Below are 26,484 nucleotides of genomic sequence, written 5' to 3'. Positions count from 1 at the left end.
TAGGTTGCCTTTTAGTTTCATTGACTGTTTCCTTTGCTGTGCAGAAGCTTTTTATTTTGATGCAGTCCCAATAGTTTATTTTTGCTTTTGTTTCCTTTGCCTCAGGGACCTATCCAGAAAAAAGTTGCTACAGCCGATGTCAGACACATTACTGCCTATGTTCTCTTCTAGGATTTTTATGGTTTCAGGTCTTTAATGTATTTTGAATTTATTTTTCTGTATAGTGTGAGAAAGTGGTCCAGTTTCATTCTTTTGCATGTTGCTGTCCAGTTTTCCCAACATCATTTATTGAAAAGATGGTCTTTTTCCCATTGGATATTCTTTCTGCTTTGTCAAAGATTAACTGACCTGTATTTTGGGTCCATTTCTGAGTTCTCTATCCTGTTCCATTGATCTATTTGTCTGTTTTTGTGCCAGTACCATACTCTCTTGATCACTACAGTTTTGTAATATAACTTGAAGTCTAGAATTTGATGCCTCCAGCTTTGCTTTTCTTTTTCAAGATTGATTTGCCTATTTGGGGTCTTTTGTGGTTCCATACAAATTTTAGAATTGTTTGTTCTAGTTCTGTGACAAATGCTGGTGGTATTTTGATAGGGATTGCATTAGATATAGAAGTAGACTTCTTTGGATAGTACAGACATTTTAACTATTTGTTCTTCCGATCCCTGAGCATGGAATGCCTTTCCTTTTCTTTATGTCATCTTCAATTTCTTTCATCAGTGGTTTATAGTTTGCAGAGTACAGGTCTTTCACCTCTTTGGTTAGGTTTACTCCTAGGTAACTTATTATTTTTAGTGCAACTTGTAAATGGGATTGTTTTAATTTCTCTTTCTGCTGCCTCATTATTGGTGTATAGAAATGCAAGATATTTCTGTACATTGATTTTGTATCCTGTGACTTTACCAAATTCATTTATCAGTTTTAGCAGTTTTTGGGTGGAGTCTTTCATGTTTTCTATATAGGGTATCATGTCATCTGCAAACAGTGAAAATTTTACTTCTTCCTTACTGATTTGGATGCCTTTCATTTCTTTTTTTTTTTTATTTTATTATGTTATGTTAATCACCGTACATTACATCATTAGTTTTTGATGTGGTGTTCCATGACTGTCTGCATATGACACCCAGTGCTCCATTCAATATGTGCCCTCTTTAATACCCATCAGGAGGCTAACCCATCCCCCCAACCCCCTCCCCTCTAGAACCCTCAGTTTGTATCTCAGAGTCCATAGTCTCTCATGGTTCGTCTCCCCCTCTGATTTCCCCCCCTTCATTTTTCCCTTCCTACAACCTCCTTTTTTTTTTTTTTAAACATATAATGTATTATTTGTTTCAGAAGTACAGGTCTTTCTTGTCTGATTGCTGTGGCTAGGACTTCTAACACTATGTTGAATAAAAGTGGTGAGAGTGGACATCCTTGTCTTGTTCCTGACCTTAGGGGAAAGACTGTTTTTCCCCATTAAAGATGATATTAGCTGTGGGCTTTTCATATACGGGAAAGGCTCGATATTGTTAATATAGCAAGTCTTCCCAAAGTGATATACAGATATAAGGCAATCCCAATCAAAATCAGGGCAGACGTTTTTCTACAAAGTGACAAACTTATGTTAAAATTCCGATGAAAATGCAAAAAAATGTGAAAGAGACAAAACAACTTTGAAAAACATCAGAAATCTTACAACACCAGACTTTAAAATTTACTAAAAAGTTATAGTGGTCAAGACTGTGTGGTATTGGTATAAAAACAGACCTCAAGGGGCGCCTGGGTGGCTCAGTTGGTTAAGCGACTGCCTTCGGCTCAGGTCATGATCCTGGAGTCCCGGGATCGAGTCCCACATCAGGCTCCCGGCTCGGCAGGAAGCCTGCTTTTCCCTTTCCCACTCCCCCTGCTTGTGTTCCCTCTCTCGCTGTCTCTCTCTCTGTCAAATAAATAAATAAAATCTTTAAAAAAAAAAAAAAAAAAAAAAAAACAGACCTCAAGATCAATGGAACAGGATATCGACTCCAGGAAACAGACCTACGAATCAATGGTCAATTAATTTGGGGCAAAGGTTAACAGCTAATTCAGTAGATAAAAGACAGTCTTCTCAACAAATGATGATAGAACAACTGGATATCCACGTGAGAAAGATGTGGGAAGAGGACCTCAGCTTTACTTCATACCATACATAAAAATTAACTCAAAATGTATCATAGGCTTAAAACTATAAAACTCTAGAAGAAAACCTAAGAGAGAGCATCTTCACAACCTTAAGGCAAAGATTTCCTAGATGTGACACAAAAAGCACAAATAATAAAATAAAATATTGGTAAATATAGCCATCAAAATTAAAAACTTCAGCTCTTCAAAAGGCATTGTTAAGTAAAAAGGCAAACCATTGTTGGGGGAGGGAATATTTAGAATAAGTGTATCTGACAAAAGACATATTCAGAATATATAAAGAACTCTATAATTCAGTAAGACAAAATATGGACAAAAAATCTGAATATTTCATAATGAAGATATATAAATGAACAATAAGCACAAGAAGCTCAAAATCGTTATGTGAAATGCAAATTAACACTGCAATGAGTTACATCTACACAACCATATGAATAGCTAAAATTTAAAAGACTAATAATACTAAGTGTTGACAAGGACAAGGAGAAATTGGAACACATATACATTGCCAGAGTGAAATAAAGTGATCAAGCACCTCAGAAAACAGTTTGGCTGTTTCTTATGAAGTATACACTTAACCATATGACACAGCAATTCCACTTCTAGTTATCTATCCACGATAAAGGAAAACCTATGTCCACATAAAGACATGTACATAGCAGCTTTAACCACACTAATCAAAAACTGGAAACAACTCAAATTCCCAAGAGATAAACGGCTGAACAACTTCTGGTATATCCTTATAAAGGTCTATCATGTCACAATAAAAAGGAATGAGTTACTGACACACACAACATGGATGAATCTCAAAAACACTGTTCTATGAAAGAAGCCTTACACCAAAGAGTACATACTGTACAATTTCAGTTATATGAAACTCTAGAAAAGACAATTCTAATCTATAATGACAGAAAGAAGATTACTGCTTGTCTGAGGCTGAGCCTGGGGAGGAATGGCTGAGACAGCACAATGGAACTTTTAAGAGTGATGGAAATGTTGTCTATCTTAATTTTAATGGTGGTTATTCAAGTGTATGTTTGCCCATCTCATCAAAATATACAACTAAAATGGATGCATTGTACTGTGTGCTAATTATACCTCAACGAAGCTGATTTAGAAAAAACTCTTACCATGGACTACAAAGCCTCATGTGATCAGGGACCTAGCTTCCTCTCACCATCACCTACTGTTCTCCCCTCTTCTGCGCTCCCTAATCTTTCCAGCTCTCTAGGCATTTGCAGATACTCTTCCGTACTTTAATTAAATTCTATTCCTCTGTCAGGCCTTAGGTCAAAGGGCTGTCTCTGGGGAATTTTCCCAGATCCCCTATAATTTGGTCCCCTTATTCCATGCTCTCTTCACTCCTGTGAGTGGAAAATGAAGTGAAAATGCTATTTGGCCCTGAATGAACATTAATTAGTGTAAGTCATACTTTCATACATCCCTTAGCCTACAGATAAACTCCTGCTATATTTGAGAGCAGGAAAACTGACATTTAATTTGGGTAGAGGGAATCCCACCTGGCTTGTTATTATCCCCCTGGAATCTGATCTAATCCTGTTTGAGTAGAGGACTAGTTCTGGGGTTATTCAACAAATCCAGTCATCCCAGAATCCTTTATACTAGGAATGGTCTGGACCCAGAGTTTCCTAGGTAACCTTGAACTGCGTTAGATGCTCACCTAATTCCTTCTTTCTGCCAATGTTGTCTAGTCTAGACTAACATCTCCAAATTATTATCAATAGCTGCAAACCAACCCAGTCTCTGAAATACTGAAAGAAACTATCTTAGCCTTACAGCAGCATAGTGTGACTTCCAGTAAGGAGTTATAGTTTCAGCTCTTGCAATAATTATCCATATAAATTTTAACAATTCATTTAACTTCTCTAGATTTTAATTTTTTTCCTTTTCATTATTTCTACTCAGGGCAGGTATGCCTTCAGTCTCCATAGCCTTCCACACTTTTTCTTGAGCACAGATTATACCATTAAAGTTAGAAACCATCTTCTTCATATTTGATATTCATTTAAATCAGTCTCACAGTGCACTTGTGATGAGCTCCAGATGTTGTATGCAAGTGCTGAATCACTATCCTGTACACCTGGAACTAATATTACACTGTATGTTCAGGAATTTAAGTAAAAACTTAAAAAAAAATACCTGCATGGTCATAATATATAATTATCCATTTTATAAATCACTGAATCTTGTTTGCAAATATTTTGTTTAGGTATCTACATCTGAGTTCATGCGAGAGAGCTTACTGTGGCTTTTCCATTTTGGTTTCTTTGTCAGGTTTTCGGGGCAATTTATTTTCTGGCCTGATAAAATGTGTTCAGACAGTATTCCTTCCTTCTCTATTCTCAGGGAAAGCCTGTGTAGCTTGGTGTGTGCATGTATGTTCACATATTTGTGTGTCTGCGTGTGGGTGTTTGTGTGTGTATTTCATAAGTGTGTAGGTGTTTGGAGGCATTCAGACTGAATTCACTTCATAGGAAAAATTTTAATTGCATATTCAACATATTTTATACATATGGCAATTCAGATTTTCTATTTATTCCTATGTACATCATTTTGATAAACTGTATTTTTAAGGATTTTGTCCATTTCATTTACATTTTCTAATATTGTGGCATAAAATTGTTCACAATAAAAAAAATTAACATAAAAAATAAATCAGTCTCACATTTAGTAGAGCTGAATATTATAAGTAAATCTGATTTAATTTTAATTCACATGAAATGACCTGGTACAGTATTTTTAATGTTTCATTACTTGCTGCTCAGTCACTCAACATCAGTAGTTTTTAAAACATGAAAATACATTTAATTATAAAAACCTACTCTAATATATATATATTCTTGAAATGTATCTAAGTATATAAATCTTAGTACTTTTGTTTACCTTGCCATATATATGTGTGTGTGTGTGTATAGATATATATATATATAGATATGGGAAAATATAGAGAGAGATAGATATGGGAAGAAGGTAACTTTTCATCAGGTCTCAAGGAGGAAGAACTGACATCATAATTTATTAATGGTCACTGGGAAGAATGATGACCACTTTCTATATAGAGCCTTTATTTGCTCTTACACAACTCTGCATAATCCTTCGGATCAAAATGACAAGTGAATTCTTTGATAGAACAATTAAGCTACCAAAAAAGCAAAGAAAAGAAGAGAGGGAGGGAGGAAAATATTCCATAATAAAATATGAAAAGATACTCAGGAGGCTAATATTTTGAATACTGTTCATACAATCTTCATTAGAATATGCTACAAAAAAAGGAAATAATCCAAATAGTAATAAAAGTGTGTCAAACCACCACTCTAATAATTTTATAAAAGACAAAAAACAAAGTAATTTCAAAGTATGTAGTATATGAAGCCTAACTGAGCAACGACAAGTTTTTTTTTTATATGAAAATGGGTAAGCAGCTTCTTTATTTGTTCACTGTGCAGATACTTGCTTTTACCACATTACATTTCACATATTACAGTCTATGAAGCAGCAAGAATTATTAAATTTGGGAAATGGGAGTACTAAGTAGTATATAAAGGATTTCCATTATTCAAATATAGCATTTTAGCCTCATTTCACAAAACAGACACTATTAGAATTCAAATTATTTTTCACTGTTACTTTCTTCCTTCACTACAAAACAAAAATTATGTATTTTACCTACTAACATTGGCTAATTTAGGGATGTCATAGAAACTCCACTTTTATTTTGTACTAAAATAATTTTATGATCTTACTGATAAGTCACACAATGTATTCATATAATATTTTGGTAGAAATAACTATGACAATTAATCCCAGGTATTACTTGGAAATTTTTTTCATTATAACTTTATAAAGATATGCTATTTCTGTGCCCTGTCTTTTTGGTTCTAAATAATTATATATAAAAGGATGTCATTTTATATATATAAAGCAATATTTCTATTAAATACGTGGAAACCTCACAGATACACAGTACAAATTTCTAGTGAAAAAAGTACATAATTATTACACGAGCTGGGTTTTTTTTATTTACATAACCTAGATGTAGATTTTTCAAATATTCTACTGTTTGACGTTATCACTTGATTATTTGAGAAATTTTTATCACTTTTTATCACTACTTAAGAAATTATCTTGGTGTTAAAAAAGAATAGAAAAAATATATACTGGTTACTATATGCAAAGAACAAAAGGTCCTACCTGTTTCAACCTCATGAAGAAAGTCTCTGTGAAAGTCTTTCTGCTGAAATACCAAAACCGCTCATTCGCAGGGTACACACGTACTACCGTCTCCAGAAGAAAGCGCACTGGCTCCACCACCTCTGTGACGACCATATCCACCGCCACAGTCATGTACACTCGCTTATCTGCAGCAGAAATTTTCTGTATGTTATGCTGGCTTTATTATTACTTGATTATTCAAGAAAACAAAGTTTTTCCACTTATGAAAAAAATAAGGTTCCTTCCAATCATGTTACCTTCTTATGTTTAGCTTTAAATGTTGTATTGTCACTTTGATCAAGTAGGTAACCATGTTCTCCAAGTATGTTTCTCAATACTCATGATCTTATCTAAATCAATTGTCAAAATCTTCTCTAAAACCTTACTTTTTCTTTCCCCAAATTAGGTCCTTAATGTAAAAAATAAGGTAAAATTTTCAGAATCTCTTTGACAGTAGAACTGTTTTTCAAATTTCCTAGAAAGCCTCTAGAAATTCACAAGGATTTGCCCTTTCATCTTATAAAAAGAGATACAAGAAATTATTCACTTTGGTGAGTTGCACTGGAAGGACTGACAAATCAGAAGAGACACTCAACCTTCACTATGTTAAATTTGTAGAGGAAGATGTTATTTAAATGAATATTTCAATGTTGCATGATTTAAGGGAAGTCCCTGGAGATCTGTCAGTATCCTCATTGTCCCCTCATTATATGTTCAGGAAAATCACTAAGGCTCTGATGAAATAGTTCTGTACAGTTACAAATCTGTATCAGAGCTTTGGAAAGTAGTTTTAGGCAATAGTATAGTGTTATCAGTCAAAATTTCAGTTATTATTTAAAATGTTTACTTGGCCACAGCCTTCCTTTAATATGAATCTAGAATCTTTTAGGCTAGTGTCTATTGGTTTTCTTTAGTTTCACTATGATAGGTTGAAATATGAGTTTTAATTTTATTTACCCTGCTTGAGATTCAGCAGGTTTTTCTTTTCTCTTTCTTTTTTTTTTTTTTTCTTAAGTAGGCTCCATGTCCAACATGGGGCCTGAACTCTTGACCCTGAGAATAAGAGTCTCACGCTCTACTGACTAAGCTAGCCAGGCACCCCTCATTGGGTTTTTCAATCTGTGGTTTGGCTAATCCATATTGTCATTTCTTTGTTACTTCTGAAATATTTTTAAAATTTACTTTGTCCAGCATTTTTAGTTCTCAGTTAAAGTTCAAATAACCAAGCCCATCATTAGAAGAAACCTTCAACAATGTTTTTAAAAAATATTATACAACACTTATACATATCAATTATACTTCTATTAATATCAAATTGAACAAAAAAATTATTACATTATTACTAAATAAATTCTACCTGCCAATTCAAGAGAAACAAGGATTCTCTAGACACTGTATTTGCTCTAGCAGACCTTAAAGTCCAAGGGGAGTATTGTCAAAGTGTAAGAGACAATAACACAAAACATAAAATAGAATACACAACTTGGTGGTATAGTGAAAAGATCCAAGACATTTCAACTCCAGAGCTTCAACTTCTGTAAAAAAATCAAACCTCATTCATGAATCCTCTGAGTCATTTATAATCTCAAGGATATCATTTGGAAATTTTAGAAATCAGGTCAGTGTTTTTTGTGCCATATGAAATAATTTTAAATTTAAAATACATTATCTTTTGGATAAGAATATTTTTTTAAGACTTACTTATTTGAGAGAGAGAGCACATGCATGCACGTGCACACACAAGGGGGAGGAGAGGCAAAGGGAGAAAATCCCAAGCACGCTCCCCCTGAGTTTGGAGCCCCACACAGGCTTGATCTCATAACCCATGAGATCATGACCTCAGTGGAAACCAAGAGTCGGTCGCCCAACTGACTGAGCCACCCAGGCACCCCAAGAATATTATTTTAATATAGTATTATATAAAGTTTATTTTAATAGAGGAAATAAACTTTAAAATACATTATCCTTTAATAGTAGACCAAATAGGAGCGCCTGGGTGGCTCAGTTTAAGTGTCTGCCTTTGGCTCAGGTCATGAGCTCAGGGGTCCTGGAATAGGGCCCTTCATTGGGCTTTCCGCTTAGCGGGGAGCCTGCTTCTCTCCCTCTGCCCTCCCTGCCCCTGCTCATGTGCTCTCTCATTCTCTCTCTCTCTTCTCCCAAATAAATAAAATCTTTAAAAAAAAGAAAAAATAGAAGACCAAATATGTATTAAATACCAATATTAAACTGAACTATGTGTTATATTAAAAATAGATAAAACTGCTTTTATAACTTACTATTTGAAGTTCCTATATTTTATTCTTCAAAATTATCAACTGGTTTATTTTTCCCATTTTCATGTTTACTTTCTGAATGATTATAAGACAGAATTTTACAGGCTGGTCTTTACAAACCTGTCTCCAGAATTTACAAACTGTTGGTGTAAAAATTATTTATTCCTAATACATGAAAGATCATTATTTTTCTCTCTTTTTAGCCCTCATTGAAATGGAGAAAACAAACAAAAAATTCATTAAAAATAATTCATTCAAAAAAAATAATTGTGAAATAGATGTGTGATCAAATGCACGTAATTTATGGAACTGGTATATACTCTTGTTAAGGAAATTTAATAATTATCATTTAATGCTCATTAATATATTTCCATATCAGTATTCACTAATGCTCCTTTCTTTAACCAAAAATCTACTGTGGGTATAAAGTAACTAATATAAGATGAAAGATCAAACCAATTGATCCATTATTTTCTCAGTATAAATTATTGGTTGAATCACAGTAAAGCATTTAGTGTAACATAACTTTAGTTATAAGTCATGAGGTAAAAATTTAAATTTTAGTTTAAGGACAGATGGCAGAGGGATAAAAAACACAATTAGCAGATATCTGGATAAAGTAGGAATAAAAATAAATACAACGGGATGAATGATAAATGTACTATTTACCACTCATAAATTTATCTGTTTAACACTAGACATGTCAAACAAAATGAAAAGGTGTTTACCACAAATAAAATCCTTAATATACATTACTAAGATCCCAAATGTCAAAAAATTGGAACAATTAAAAAATGAAAAAATATAGGTAATCTATAATGAGAAAAAAAAGAGAATAGTTATCAAAGATATGCAAAATTCAAGAATTTGCTTTCACCATTTCTTTCACACTCTTCCATCATTGCCCCCAAATAAAATAACTCTATGGTAACATATGAAACACAAACCCCAAATACTTTCTACATAATCTAATAAAACTAATTCACATATTTTGGGGGAGGATTCTTTTGAATAGTGGAGGTTTTCCCCATAAATGCATAAAGTATTTTTAAAAAATTTAAAATCTAAGTAAGAATAACTTCATTTTAAATAAGCACCAGAATTTTAAAAAACACAGCAAAACAACATTGACCATAATATAAAATTTATAGCAAATAATAATGAATATTATGAGAAAATTTACCTTTTGGGGTTTCTTCATTAAGTGCCAGAAATATTGGTACATTGGGGTTCCACATGCCAGTAATAACATAAGCCCTCCCATCATAGCTCTTTCCCATGGATTCCTGTAAAAGTTCAGAGAGAAATCACTGAGAATATACACATCAAGAAAATCCCCATTTTAAATTATATCTTACTTTAAGCAATCTAATTTATTAAAATTTGGATTTACAATCAAATGGGATTTTTTTTGGTAAAACTTTTGTCACCCTACAAAAGCATTTTTTTCAATATTAAATTCTCCTACAGCTTTCTTCAGAGTTTCTATTTAGAGGCACATACCTCTTGGATAAAAGGGGGTATACCTTAATATGCTGACTCACAAAAACAATATATTGGTATGAAGTTATATTTAACTTTATCTTAGGTTGCTTGTCAAAATGTCACATACCTAAGCATACAAGTATGTCCAGTGTCTATTAAAACTATAGTATAGATCTCACTGAAGATATTTTAACTGAATTAATAGCTAATCAAAGGAAAAGCGGTTAGTATTTTTCTTCCAATGTTCTAATTTAAAATATATTCTTAAAATATTAATTTACTTTACCACAACACCTCTCAAAGTTGATATTTTCTATTATCTATATCAGATATTTGTACACTTTCTTACGATCAGTAATCAACATTAAGAGACTAATAAAGGTTTGTAATCAACACCCAAGTTGATTAACCGTCTTCCTTTTACCTTTTTATTTGCTCCCTCCTTCCCTCTGTCCTTCTCCCCTTCCTCATCTCCTCCACCCCTTCATATGTCCACCCAGCGCATTCCTGACTCTGAAGCAGGCAGCAGCTCCTATGGTGAAAGCGGGATCCCATACAGCTGTGTGTACATGTGTGCATGGGGTGGGAGAGGGAGGGGGAGTAGTTAGAGGTGTTTCCACGGGAGAACAGCACGCAGCATACAAGTATGTGCACGTGCAAGAGTATTATCTACACTACTTTAAACGTTCCGTACCCATTTCCTCATATTATGAAGAGAGTGCTGAAAGGGTCAGACGAAAACAAAGAGAAAAACTTTTTTTCAGTTTTACCCCCAAACAGATGCTTCTCTGAAACCCAACAAAATTATTTCAGTCATTTGGTAATTATGATATATTTTCCTAGGGTATTGGTGGTATTTTACCAATCGAACTGTCAGCTTGAGTGTAGGAACCCTAAGTTCCTGAGATAAAGTACACTCAAGCCCATGTAAAGGAAACTCACACAACACCTTCACTACATTCATATATTCATCTTCATTCTCTGTATCCATCTCTCTCTCCACCCCTTCCTCTCTCTCCCTCTCTATGCCTACCCTCTCTACCTTCTCATTAGACCCCCATTCAGAACAAGAATGGGCATCTGACCTCCCAAAAAACCCAATCCATTTCTGGGAAGAGCTATGCTGTGCTTGAGTCCAAAAAGATGAGCTAGTCCAATCAAAATATTTCTTTCAATTGACAAATACCAAGGAAAGTGGGCAGTTAGCCGTGGAGCTGAAAGATTTTAATAAGAAGTCAGGCCCTGACAGGCCACACATCAAATGAAGTGGTAAGGTAACGGAAATTATAAAGTAGGAAAGAATATATAAAGAACAGCAAGTATTAGGAAACTGTTAAGTAGTAAGAGAGAAATGGAGAAAACGAACAAAAAATTCATTAAAAATAATCATGCAGTCCAAACACACAGGCAGATTCTGGGAAGCAAGAGGAGGGAGGAAGAGTGAGGAACAGAGAGAGGACAGAGAAGGGGCAGGGAGGGAGAGAGGAGGACAAGGTGGGAAAAGGTGAGAGAAGGAGAAAGGGGAGACAGAAGGAAGGAAAGAGGCAGAGACGGGGAAGGAGGTACAGAAAGAAAGGGGGGCAGAGCACCAGAGGCCTGGGGGCAGGGGCAGCCGTGGAAAAAGAGCAGGAGCCCGAGCTAAAAAGAGGATCAAAGAAAGAGTAAGCCCATGGTGGGAGGTGAAGCAGACAGAAGAGTCCAGATAGCAGAGACCATTTTGCAGGTTTAGGTACGATTTCATGAAGATCAATAACCTCTTCTGTCTCTAAGGTGTTCTAAGCGGATAAGTGGATCTTTGTTCCTTATAAGCAAAATAGCCTAATTCGACAACCATAGTTTTATGTCTTTGTAGTCCTCACTATACATCACCACAATAATACTGTCTTATACATCAAAAGCCCTCAATAAAAGTTTCTCCTCATCAAGTATGGCATTTTTGTTATTGAACTAGACATTTCCATCATACAGCCTGGCTTGCTCTCAGCCTCTTATAAAGATACTTCTTGGGGCGCCTGGATGGCTCAGTCGGTTGAGTGTCCAACTCTCTTGGGGTTGTGAGATCAAGCCCCGAGTCAGGCTCGTGCTCAGAGGGGAGCCTGCTTGCGGACTTCTCTCCCTCTCCCCCGCCCCTCCCCTGCTCACTCGCCTTTAAAATAAATAAATCTTTAAAAAAAAAAAAAAATACTTCTTCAACTATCTTGGCTCAAGAGTTCTTCCTGACTCCTCTGCCCCCACCACAAGTGGGGCTGACAAAATCAGGAACAGGAGGTATGTCTCTGCCCAAACTAGGCCAGGGTGGAACCACTAGATGCCATCCTCTTAGGAAAATAAACTAGGAAATACAGACAGAATATGGCAGTTTGCAATGGGAACATAGGCAGAAAAGCCATAAGATAGAGGCCAGAGAATCACATAGTAAGCCACAAATGAACTACTGTCAAGTAAAGTAATGAGCAAGCTTAAGCTATGAGGTCAAGTAGGCAGATGGTGGGGTAAAGCAGACACATGGTACTGAAAAGACATAACACACAGAAAAAGTAAAAAATGTAAGTTCATGCTAATCCATCCATTCATTAAGCAAATATGAGCCTACTAGAAGCCATGGTCTATGCTTATAAGTATCCAGCAAGGAAAACAAAACAAAATGATCCTGACCCTAGAGAGCTGACAGGCTAATGTTTTCCAAACCGCATAAAATCAATTTAGTGGATTATGACCAGACTTTTTCATCAAGCAGAAGAAAAAATAGCAGAGTTCCTTACACACGTAAGGGGTAAGAACTGTTTCATGAAAATTTTATTTCTGCTTTTTTTACACATACAGATTACAAGCTTACTGGATTACAATGTAAACATATTTGTAACTGTGAGTTCAGCTACTAGTCTAGTGTCAATAAATGGTTAACTGTAAAGATCCACAAACTTTCTGAGGCATTTCTAGGACTTTTAAATTGTGTTCCAGTTCCAAGAAACCTGGCTCTACTGTGTTTTCAGCTCCTCTTGGTACCTTGCTGTTAGGCTTTCCCTAGGTACTATAGGGAAGCAAACTTTGCCACCCAAAATGTATCTCTTTGGCATGTGGGTTATTTTTAGGCTGCTTATTTAAAAAAAAAAAAAAAAAGGCTGAGGAAGAAACTATGACCTCTCCCTTATGGTCACCATAGATAACTACAGTATAAAATAAAGCAGGTGAGGTAGTCAGGGAGGAAATTGGCAAAGTCTGTTAAAATTCCTATGTCCCCTTGTTTCTGAGTGGTCTCACAAACATTTGTTTGCCATTTACTTTTTTTCATCTTTGAATTGTCTTTCTTCCCTTTGAAGTCCCCAACTTCTACCCCTTCTCCTTAGCTTAGAATGGCATATAAGCTTCATTGTCTGACTGCCTGTAGGCATCATATTCTTATGGAGCCCCCATACATATGTAATTAAATTTAGTTTTCTGCTAATCTGTCTCTTGTCAATTTAATGCTTAGACCAGTCAAAAGAACCTTACAGGGTAGAGGAAAATTTTTCCCCACCAACAGTATCAATGGCTGTGGATCAAAAATTCTCATTTCCTTATTCCTAAAAGTATCTTCACCAAAAATATTCTCACTACTGGAAGAAAACTAAACCTCTGTTATTCGTATCTCCCCAAAACCCAATTTTATTTATAGATGATTTAGTTTATATACTATATGTAAGTAATCTGGCTATTTGCTAAAAAATATATTTTCACTTACAAATATGACTTTCTCTTTCATGTAGATCTTATATTAAACTAAAGTTATAAATTTATAAAAAGTCTCAATTCATCTTATTAGAAAATATTCAAAGGGAAGAAAAGTCAGCATTGCTTAAAAATTATTCAAGCTAAATAGAAAAGTCTCACAAATTCTGAAATTAAATATAATTGCAGGATTTTTCAGTTTGTCAGAATCAAATGCAAGAAAATGAAATTTGTTTTCAAAGTGTTCACATATTTGAACAAGTCAGAAGAACATAACATCTTGGTCTAGAGGACAGAACTAAGACTAATTAGGCAAAATTATAAGGAATATGACTTCTGGTGATTACAAAGAAATAACTTTGTTATAACCACAACTGTCCCATAGTCTTCATTATAAGGTAATAAGTTCCTTTTGATGAACAGTAGTCTAGCCAAAGCTCAATAACCATGTATTAAGATAGCACAAAGATCAGTAACAAATCACAACTCTTGATAATTGCAAATACAAACCCTCCCACTTTTACCAACTATTTGTTGAACAGAAGCTTCAATGTTGACGAGTCCTTGGATTTCAATATGGACTCTTCAAAGTGGAGGACTGCTCTTTAAGTAAGACAGTCAAGACCAGGGGACCTCAGAAGTTCATGCCAATCTGTAATTCTATAATCTGCATTTAAGTTTTATAAAAAAAAAAACTCTGCCACTGATTCACCTTAATCTTTTAAACTCTGAAAGACCATGACTAAGACCTAGGAACTTATAAGTGTTAAATGTCCCTGAACTACCTCCTCATGGTATTTTCAGGACTCTAAAAAGCTATGGCTTGCCTTAGGTAAAACCACTTGTATTAATGATATGTTTTAAAGAGGGATGGAAGAAAGGTGGATCAACAGCTAATTTGTTTTCACATTCAATGCAACTGGTTGTCCTTAACCTTACCTTTACGTGAAATGCTTCCTCTGTATCTCTGTGGCTCATTCTATCAACTCTAGGAGAGCACTTAACCCACTGCCATAGTTACATACTTAAGAGATCTGTTTTCATCACAAATCTATAAACCCACAGATCCTAAGAGCTATGTTTTACCGTATCTATAACCCCAGCACTCCACACAATGCTTGGCACACAATTATGTGCTCAAAAAGGCTGAACAAACCATTTCCAGTAGGACCACTAGAAAATCAATGTGACAATATCATGAAATAACTCAAAGAAAAATATGATATAATTGGTGATATTTAATTGACATTTTCAAAACTCAGCTGAAAAGATTAAAACATGTAGTGCTTGTGATCACTAAGTATAAAAATCCCAGTTAAGTCACTTTATATTTTACTATTTTATACTTACTTGATACTCTAAGAGGACTTTCTTACAACATTTCTAAATCACAAAATAAATATATTCATTAAGTGCAATATAGAAGGTATTTCTGTTTAAAAGTTAAGATAGTTTGCTATTTTTATATCAAATACCAACTCTCAAATATATATTAACCTTCAAGAAAATTCCTTAAATAAATACCACTCCTACAGTAAATATACTTTGCTAAGGACAGGTAATAAAGGAGGATAAATTCAGAAAAGGAAATAAATGCTTTAAAGAAAACAAAAGCATTCATCATACTACTCAAATTAATAACAGTGCATTAAAATAAATGAAAGGCACCATATTCACTCTGGATATGCCTGTTATAATCATGTACTTGTTATTTTTGGCTCAAAGAAAAGATATCTTTCTAAGAACCAAACAGATGAATAAATGGACATTGTCATAACACTATCCTTTTATTTGTTTTCAATTTGCATATGACTTTTTGGTGGAAATTTTTCTAAATCTGTCCCTCATAAGTAATTTTAAGTTTGGGTTTCCAAAATTATTACTACCATACAGATAAAAGTTAAAAACAATTTTGACAATATGACAAAATTTTAAAATAGAAAATACTCCTAAAATATAAGTTAACTATCATCTATACTTGGTTAATGTGCTTAAGATTATCATTACCATATCCAGTAAATGCATGTCACTGTTCTTCACGTTTCGACCTGGGCTTAATAACATTCCAAAACATCTGAAAATATTGGGGGGAAAGAAAAGGACAAATAAGGTATCAAGAATATAATAGAAGCCCAGTGAGCAAAAAGTCTTTTTATAATTACACAATCTGAGCTCTATACTTACAAATAGCTTTAGTTTTTTAAAAGAAACACCATAAAAAAGAATTCATTAAGACACATAATAAAATTGCATAGAAATAAATTATCTAAATTCCCAGATCTTTATTTCTGCATGTAAAAGATTACCAATGATCAGAAACTGTGATAAAAATGGCCACAAATTATTAACTGAAACAAAATACAGTAGTGAGATATGAATTGGTTTCTAGGTAGAAATGAGACTTCATCTGCCTTGGAGTTATTTCAAACATGTAAGTCAAAATCAACTACCCCAATTAAATAAAAAAGATTAAAAAAAAAATAAGACTGTGCTCACTCTTTGTATCAAGCCAGATTAACACAAACAATTACCCTGGCCTTCAACAGTCATTTTCACTGAGTAGCCTGTTAATATTTATTATACCCTAAGTTTGAAAAAAAGTTATATGAAACTCATTACTAAATGTACCATTATATTAGTGAAGATATTATCCAACATACTATATATACAATTAACTATTTACTTTGTTCTGTGCTTCCTGATGCTAGAGAAGTTTTAGGAATCCCATCTACTACATCCCCTAGTACTTTATTTCTGAAGGATTTTCATAAGCTCTAAAATTCAGCTAAATCCAACATTTTTATATTTGTTAGGTTATTATTAATTCTGCTTTTTAGTAAGAAAAGTAGAGTCCAGAGAAATCCAACAATTTACTCAAATTTTTGCCTCTTAAATAGATCTTATAAATCTAGAGGCAACGTGATCTGTCTTCAGTAGCCCTCTGCCAAGAACGCATATCCACACTTACTAGAATGTTTTTATTGTAGTTTTCCAACAGTTAAAAATATGCTATGGAACATTTCACACAGGAGTAGAGAATGTAAATAAATTAAATATGTTAAGATTTTTTAAATTTCAAAGCACTGACAACTCACATGTCACTACATAATCTGATCCTTGTTATTTTCCAAAAGTTTACTTTTCTAGTAGCACATCTTCTTCTTCCATGAACAAGATAAGTCCTATCCCAATATGAGTCTAGTAAGTGGTAAAACAATATATACTTCCTGTTAGTACTTGAGGATACCTTGCTCAAGGCTCTCTTTTGGCATCCAAAAACAATCAAGTACATGACAAAGATAAAGTCACTGAGTTCTGAAGATAACTTTCCAAACATATTACTGTACCACTGAACAAAATGTAATCTACTACAAAAGAAATAATAATACCCTATATCCATAATTTTAATACAATTACTATACACTGCTATAATTTCCCTATGAACTCCTATAATAAACACTACAAATTAAATGTTAATTATGCAATTCATTGTACTATTTCTTCTACAATTGCCTTAAATACTTGCTAAGCAAGAATTAAAAAGTGAATTCTTTTTTCAGATATGAAATTTGGTCCCTCCAACTAAAAAGTCAGGTCAATGAGGACAGAAGACTTCTCTCACATTCCCTACCTGCTTTGCTTTGGCTTGTATCTCTCATGGTTTTTTTAAGAACAATTTTCTATATTATAGAATTTTTAAGTTACAGAACTATTATGTACTCATTGTAAAAAGTTAATGGATACCAAAATGTAAAAAGAAAACATAACTTATCCTTTTTCTAGTATCAGCCCCCTTAAGAACCAATGTTAACAATTTAGTATGCATCCTCCCTACATTTCTTTTTGCTCCTTCTGAAATCTTAAAGTTTTTTTTATCATTTTGTTTGCCAAGCACTTGCAGGCGACTGATGAAATTGGTGCAATTTTATATATTTTTTTAATATTCCCATGTTAAACTCTACTGCAAAAAAAGCCTTGGAGTTCTAGGTTTTCCTTAAATGGCAACAGCTATCACTTTATTTTGATGATCTTTGATGTGCTGCTCTTTTCCTGGGTTATAAATAAAAAATCCTGCCACCAGAGGCACCTGGGTGGCTCAGTCAGTTAAGTGTCCGACTCTTGATTTTGGCTCAGGTCATGATCTCAGGGTCGTGAGATCAAGCCTGGAGATGGGCTCCACATTCAGCACAGAGTCTGCTTATCCTTCTCCCTTCCCCTCTCTTCCTTCCCCCACCCCCCATGCTCTCTAGCTCTCTCTCTCTCAAATAAATAAAAATAAACTCTTTAAAAAAAAAAAAAATCCTGCCACTAACCAGTAGTGTGACCCCTTTTTAAAAAAAATTTTTTTTTTATTTGAGAGAGAGAGAGAGCATGAGTGGGGTGCAGACGGAGAGGGACAAGCAGGCTCCCCCCTGACACGGGGCTCGGGGTCAATTCCAGGACCCTGGGATCATCACCTGAGCCAACGGCAGATAATTGACCAAGCCGCCAAGGTGCGCCCCAGCACCTAACCCTCTAGAGCCTCTGCTTCCTCTTCTACAAAATGGGAGAGGTATAATACATTAACTCTAAGGAGTTCTTCCAACAAGAAAATTGCACAATTTTTCTCTATCAAGCTGTATTAGTCATTTCTAAATTTATATTTCATTAAAGCACATCAGGTTTCTTATGGAGACAAGCAAGGTCTATTAGGAATAATGTGTCAGTAATTAGATAGATACTATTAGTACCACAAACACCTAATGCAAATATTAAGTATTTCATTGGGGAGGTCAAAGCATTCAACATTTTCTTGTTAACTCTACAAATAACATAGAAAACTGCCATCACACCTATTTTCTCAAGCAGCTCAAAGTCTATTAGAGGAGGAAAATACAAGTAAACAGGCAACTACAACCTGATATGGTAAGTTCTAGGATCGCTGTAAGTACAGAATGTTAAGAAAGCAGAAAAGAGACACACCCAACACTATTTCTAATATAGTATATAGCTGATTTGACCAAAATTTGAAATCAAACCTCCTAAGAATGAGATAATGATAGTATATTAATATTATTGCATTAATTATAGCATATACTGTTTATTTAATGCCTTAAGTCAGACATTACCATAGGGCTGCATTTACATTTCAAAACAACCTGCATATGAGAAATGACAAACTAATTTTCATGAAGGTAGAAGTGATTTGTCTGAACAACTCAGGTATTAAGTTAAAGGACTAGGATTCGAGCCCATGTCCCTGATCCAAAACTGCAGATCTTTTATACATTATACTCTATCACCTCCCTAGCCTATCAGGAAGATTATAAACTCCAATGTAAAGGTGAAATGAACCTCCTGAGGGTGAAAGTACGCTGTGAACTATAAAGCCGTGCCCAATTATAAATTATTACAATTGCCACTATTATTTTTTTAAAGATTTTATTTATTTGAGAGAGACAGTGCACAAGCAGAGGAAGAAGCAGACTCCCTGCTGAGCAGAGAGCTGGACACCACCAACGGGGGGGGGGGGGGGGGCGGGAGGGGTGACGGACGACTGGATCACAAGACCCTGAGATCATGACCTGAGCCAAAGGCAGACACTTAACCAACTGAGCCACCCAGGTGCCCCTACAATTGCCACTATTATTAAGAAAAGAAAGTTTAACCTTCCATAATACCTGTGAGTTTTTACTCAGAGTTTTAAACAGTGTTTAATACCAAGTTAGCATCCATACAAACACCAAAACTCAGCATATCTAGCATTGCTTTAGACTTAAGTGATAGAAAAAAGCGACAAAAACCAAAGATGATATGTTAATGTTCTGTAAGAGGAAACTAAATTGTTTTACTTCTGCTTTCAGCCCATCAAATGATTAGGATTCTATCTACCTCCATGAAGACTATGGATAAAAATGAAGAAGGGAAGAAAGGAAAAGGAAAGGAGGCAAGTGTCTACCAATGTCAGTTAAGGAACACTGTCTCTTAACTGAATTTTTGTTGTTAAAATTGAAAAAGTGACAGTATGTCAGAAGGAGGTAAACAGAAAATACAAAGAAAAGCTGTAAGTCAATCATATTTTTTCAGAATATCCAAGAACATGAAAAGCTAAATTTTGTAAAAATCAGAATCCCAGTCAGTCACATACTAAAGAAGTTAAAGCAAAAGACAGTTGAAAAAGCCTCCCAGGTGAGAAATGCTGGGAGTGTTTTTCACTCACTAACAGGATTAAGCAGAGATAGATACACAGGCATTCCTCTCTACGCGCGGTATGGGGAACCATTACAATAACCACACAAGCTGAAACTGGGCAAAACGATGTTATGGTCAGTGGGGAAAATTATGATTGCTCTGCAACCTTTATTTTTGTCAAAACTTTAAAAAACTCTTTGCTGTCAGTTATAAGTATACAACTAATGGAGAAAAAAAGTAAAACTATTATTTATTTAGTACTTTGCAATTTAAAGTACTTAGAAACATTGACAAACCATTTTATTTCTTCGGAAACAATTATTAAGACGAGTTTGAACAGAGCTTGCTTTCTTCTCATATAATTTACAATACAGAGTAAGCATTTTTTCTATGCCCTGGTAAACACTCACATTCCTTTCTAACTTTGATTCAGCTTCCAATATTTTATTCCTTTGCACTTTCAATGTTATGAAATTTCTGAGGGTTCCTTTAATGTGAAGTTTTTGCTGGCATTTCCTCCGGGACATTCATCCTTTCCTTACTTATGCTGCTAAATTAATCCTCACTATGTTCCTCTGGCTGCCTATGTAGATTCCACTGAATAGAGGCAATGTCAACATTCCCAGGGTCTTATTTCTTTATAATTCCATTTATGTCCTATTCAAATCTTGCAAAGTTATTTCTACAGTGCAGTAAAAGTTCTGCCATGCCACATGTATAGTATTCATTGTTGCTTCCTGTCATGGTGCATGAATTTTTTTTAAGTTTATTTGAGAGAGTGAGAGAGAGCTCACGTGTGTGTGTGTGTGTGTGTGTGTGTGTGTGTGTGTGTGTGACAGAGGAAGAGAGAGAGACAGAGAAAGTGGCGGGGGGCAAAGGAAGAGGGAGAGAATCCTCAAGCAGACTCCCCACTGAGCATGGAGCCCCATGACAGGCTCGATCCCAGGACCCTGAGATCATGACCTGAGCCGAAATCAAGAGTTGGATGCTCAACCAACCGGGCCACCCAGGCTCCCCGCATGATTATTTACAACATTTCTTCCAAAACTTAGCTAAAGAAACTGCATGATCTCCAGTCTTGTAATTATCACTCCCTTTCAGTGGGCAACTAACTTCAAAATTTTGGCTTGAATGCTAGCCAAACTAACTAGAATTTTCTTTTTTATTGCAGTCTTTTTACCAAAGCAGAAGTAAATGTTCCATTTCAACCCTAAGCAGCTTTCTATTCCTACTGAGATTTAAAGATGATAGGGTTGACTTTACTGTGCTCTTTATATTCACCAGATTTTTTCAGAATGGTTGACACCATAGCTTCATGCAGGGCTTAGATCTCTTCCTATCTTCATTCTGCTGTCATCATTTCTAAATCTTCTAAGATCATATGCAATTTCACTTTCAGCATTATCACTTTTCATTTCTTTGCTGCACTTTTATCTTTGTTGGCCAACTCTTTCAATTTATCCATTTTTGTAAAATGTTACACAGGTTTATCACTGACAGATAAGGAGGCAACACAACAACACACTTTGCTGTCTGGGAGTGAACTAAGTAACAGATGCACTGTTACCATTTTCAACAGAATTTCAAAGAAGTGATGAAACTAGTCGCTGATCTTATATTTATGTGGCGACTGTGAACTGAAGAGTTAACAGCAGAGTTTTTAATTTCTGCAATTATTCAAAATTAATATATCATGATAACAAAAATTTGAACCACGTGGCTGCAGGACTGGTGTTATTTAACTAAACCAAAGTAACATAAATTTGTGTGTTATCATAACTGCAAAGCAAAGACTGCTTATACAGGGGCGCCTGGGTGGCTCAGTCGTTAAGCGTCTGCCTTCGGTTCAGGTCATGATCCCGGGGTCCTGGGATCGAGCCCCTCATCGGGCTCCCTGCTCGGCGGGAGGCCTGCTTCTCCCTCTCCCCACGCTTGTGTTCCCTCTCTCGCTGTGTCTCTCTCTGTCAAATAAATAAATAAAATCTTTAAAAAAAAAAAAAAGACTGCTTCTACATACATAAAAGTGCTAAAAATCTAGCCAAGGTTTTGCCTTCTCATGGTGGCACTCTACTCCGATTCTGCAGGCTACTAGATTTCCACTTATCACTCAAAATAGTCTCAGTAAAAATCATGATTGTGGTACTAATGATAATACCACCAATAGTAGTAACAGTAAGCATTTATTCTGAGTCAGGGACTATTCCAAATACTTTACAGGTGTTATCTGATTTTTTCCTCCCAAAATTCTTTTTTTTTTTTTTAAGATTTTATTTATTTATCTGACAGAGAGACAGCGAGAGAGGTAACACAAGTAGGAGGAGTGGGAGAGGGAGCAGCAGGCTTCCTGCTGAGCATGGAGCCCGACGCGGGGCTTGATCCCAGGACCCTGGGATCATGACCCGAGCTGAAGGCAGATGCATAACCGACTGAGCCACCCAGGTACCCGTCCTCCCAAAATTCTTAAGAGATATTATTTACAATCTACAAATTAGAAACTAAAGCCCAGAGAAGTTAAATAACTTGGCCAAGGTCACTGTAGAGCCAGGATTGAAACCCAATGAAGGACTCCATAGTTGGTGATCTTTTTTTTTTTTAATTTTATTATGTTATGTTAATTACCATACATTACATCATTAGTTTTTGAGGTAGTGTTCCATGATTCATTGTTTGCATATAACATCCAGTGCTCCATTCAATACGTGCCCTCTTTAATACCCATCACCCGGCTAACCCATACCCCCACCACCCTCCCCTCTAGAAACCTCAGTTTGTTTCTCAGAGTCCATAGTCTCTCATGGTTCGCCTCCCCCCCAATATCCCCCCTTTCCTTTCACCCTTCCTACTATCTTCTTCTTTTTTTTAACATAAAATGTATTATTTGTTTCAGAGGTACAGGTCTGTGATTCAACAGTCTTATACAATTCATAGCGCTCACCTTAGCACATACCCTCCCCATGTCTATTACCCAGGCATCCATCCATCCCACCACCCCCACCACTCCAACAACTCTCAGTTTGTTTCCTGAGATTAAGAATTCCTCATATCAGTGAGATCATATGATACATGTCTTTCTCTGATTGACTTATTTCGCTCAGCATTAATACCCTCCAGTCCCATCCACATCGTTGCAAATGGCAAGATTTCATTCCTTTTGATGGCTGCATAATATTCCATTGTAGATACATACCACATCTTCTTTATCCACTCATCTGTCAATGGACATCTTGGCTCTTTCCATATTTTGGCTATTGTGGACATTGCTGCTATAAACATCAGGGTGCACGTACCCCTTCGGATCCCTACATTTGTATCTTGGGGGTAAATACCCAGTAGTGCAATTGCTGGGTCATATGGTAGCTCTATTTTCAACTTTTTGAGGAACCTCCATACTGTTTTCCAGAGTGGTTGCACCAGCCTGCATTCCCACCAACAGTGTAGGATGGTTCCCCTTTCTCCCCAACCCCGCCAACATCCATCGTTACCAGACTTGTTAATTTTAGCCATTCTGACTGGTGTGAGGTGGTATCTCATTGAAGTTTTGACTTGGATTTCACTGATGCCGAGTAATGTTGAGCACTTTTTCATGTGTCTGTTGGCCATTTGGATGTCTTCTTTGCAGAAATGTCTGTTCATGTCTTCTGCCCATTTCTTGATTGGATCATTTGTTCTTTGGGTGTTGAGTTTAAGAAGTTCATTATAGATTTTGGATACTAGCCCTTTATCTGATATGTCATTTGCAAATATCTTCTCCCATTCTGTCGGTTGTCTTTTGGTTTTGTTGACTGTTTCTTTTGCTGTGCAAAAGCTTTTTATCTTGATGAAGTCCCAATAGTTCATTTTTGCCCTTGCTTCCCTTGCCTTTGGCGATGTTTCTAGGAAGAAGTTGCTGCGGCTGAGGTCGAAGAGGTTGCCGCCTGTGTTCTCCTTTAGGATTTTGATGGATTCCTGTCTCACATTTAAGTCTTTCAACCATTTGGAGTCTATTTTTGTGTGTGGTGTAAGGAAATGGTCCAGTTTCATTCTTCTGCATGTGGCTGTCCAATTGTCCCAACACCATTTGTTGAAGAGACTGTCTTTTTCCCATTGGACATTCTTTCCTGCTTTGTCGAAGATTAGTTGACCATAGAGTTGAGGGTCTCTCTATTCTGTTCCATTGATCTATGTGTCTGTTTTTGTGCCAGTACCATACTGTCTTGATGGTTACAGCTTTGTAATAGAGCTTGAAGTCTGGAATTGTGATGCCGCCAGCTTTGCTTTTCTTTTTCAACATTCCTCTGGCTGTTCGGGGTCTCTTCTGGTTCCATACAAATTTTAGGATTATTTGTTCCATTTCTTCGAAAAAAGGTGATGGTATTTTGATACAGATTGAATTAAATGTGTAGATTGCACAGGTAGCATTGACATCTTCACAATATTCGTTCTTCCAATCCATGAGCATGGAACGTTTTTCCATTTCTTTGTGTCTTCCTCTATTTCTTTCATGAGTATTTTATAGTTTTCTGAGTAGAGATCCTTTGCCTCTTTGGTTAGATTTATTCCTAGGTATCTTATGGTTTTGGGTGCAATTGTAAATGGGATCGACTCCTTAATTTCTCTTTCTTCTGTCTTGTTGTTGGTGTATAGGAATGCAACTGATTTCTGTGCATTGATTTTATATCCTGCCACTTTACTGAATTCCTGCATGAGTTCTAGCAGTTTTGGGGTGGAGTCTTTTGGGTTTTCCACATAAAGTATCATGTCATCTGCAAAGAGTCAGAGTTTGACTTCCTCTTTGCTGATTTGGATGCCTTTTATTTCTTTTTGTTGTCCGATTGCTGTGGCTAGGACTTCTAGTACTATGTTGAATAGCAGTGGTGATAATGGACATCTCTGCCATGTTCCTGACTTTAGAGGGAAAGCTCTCAGTTTTTCCCCATTAAGAATGATATTTGCTGTGGGTTTTTCATAGATGGCTTTTATGATATTGAGGTATGTACCCTCTATCCATACACTGTGAAGAGTTTTGATCAAGAAAGGATGCTGTACTTTGTCAAATGCTTTTTCTGCATCTATTGAGAGGATCATATGGTTCTTGTTCTTTCTTTTATTAATGTATTGTATCACATTGATTGATCTGCAGATGCTGAACCAACCTTGCAGCCCAGGAATAAATCCAACTTGGTGGTGGTGAATAACCCTTTTAATGTATTGTTGGATCCTATTGGCTAGTATTTTGGTGAGAATTTTTGCATCCATGTTCATCAGGGATATTGGTCTGTAATTCTCCTTTTTGATGGGGTCTTTGTCTGGTTTTGGGATCAAGGTAATGGCCGCATCATAAAACGAGTTTGGAAGTTTTCCTTCCATTTCTATTTTTTGGAACAGTTTCAGAAGAATAGGTATTAATTCTTCTTTAAATGTTTGGTAGAATTCCCCTGGGAAGCCATCTGGCCCTGGGCTCTTGTTTGCTGGGAGACTTTGATTACTGCTTCAATTTGTTTAGTGGTTATAGATCTGCTCAGGTTTTCTCTTTCTTCCTGGTTCAGTTCTGGTAGTTTATACATCTCTAGGAATGCATCCATTTCTTCCAGATTATCTAATTTGCTGCCATATAGTTGCTCATAATGTGTTCTTAAAATTGTTTGTATTTCGTTGGTGTTGGTTGTGCTCTCTCCTCTTTCATTCATGATTTTATTTATTTGGGTCCTTTCTCTTTTCTTTTTGATAAGTCTCGCCAGGGGTTTAACAATCTTATTCATTCTTTCAAAGAACCAACGCCTAGTTTCATTGACCTGTTCTACTGTTTTTTGGTTTCTATTTCATTGATTTCTGCTCTGATCTTTATTATTTCCCTTCTCTAGTTGGGTTTAGGCTTTATTCGCTGTTCTTTCCCCAGCTCCTTTAGGCGTAGGGTTAGGTTGTGTATTTGAGACCTTTCTCGTTTCTTGAGAAAGGCTTGAAATGCTATATACTTTCCTCTCAGGACTGACTTTGCTGCATCCCAAAGATTTTGGACAGTTGTGTTTTCATTTTCATTGGTTTCCATGAATTTTTTTAATTCTTCTCTAATTTCCTGGTTGACCCATTCATTCTTCAGTAGGATGCTCTTTAGCCTCCATGTGTTTGAGTTCTTTCCGACTTTCCTCTTGTGATCGAGTTCTAGTTTCAAAGCATTGTGGTCTGAAAATATGCAGGGAATGATCCCAATCTTTTGGTACCGGTTGAGACCTGATTTGTGACCTAGGATGTGATCTATTCTGGAGAATGTTCCATGGGCACTAGAGAAGAATGTGTATTCTGTTGCTTTGGGATGGAATGTTCTGAATATGTCTGTGAAGTCCATTTGGTCCAGTGTATCATTTAAAGTCTTTATTTCCTTGTTGATCTTTTGCTTAGATGATCTGTCCATTTCAGTGAGGGGGGTGTTAAAGTCCCCCACTATTATTGTATTGTTGTCGATGTGTTTCTCTGA

The 26,484-nt window shown here is 35.8% G+C and overlaps 1 protein-coding gene across 3 annotated transcripts in view; it reads right to left on the bottom strand.

The window, feature by feature from the left end:
* RABGAP1L (RAB GTPase activating protein 1 like) overlaps positions 1-26,484 on the bottom strand; it is a 748,424-nt gene that overhangs the window by 605,807 nt on the left and 116,133 nt on the right. For all 3 annotated transcript variants that reach the window (XM_078077989.1, XM_078077987.1, XM_078077988.1), the window contains exons 8-10: positions 15,870-15,936; positions 9,853-9,955; positions 6,376-6,542 (exon numbers count right to left, since the gene is read on the bottom strand). In XM_078077989.1, the coding sequence (XP_077934115.1) occupies positions 6,376-6,542; positions 9,853-9,955; positions 15,870-15,936 (337 nt within the window). The remainder of the gene's footprint in view (positions 1-6,375; positions 6,543-9,852; positions 9,956-15,869; positions 15,937-26,484) is intronic.

The sequence above is a fragment of the Halichoerus grypus genome, chromosome 7 (assembly GCF_964656455.1).
Source record: "Halichoerus grypus chromosome 7, mHalGry1.hap1.1, whole genome shotgun sequence".
NCBI classification, from domain to species: Eukaryota; Metazoa; Chordata; class Mammalia; order Carnivora; family Phocidae; genus Halichoerus; species Halichoerus grypus.
The sequence above is the reverse complement of the archived record's forward strand: the minus strand, read 5'-3'. Positions and strand labels throughout refer to the sequence as shown.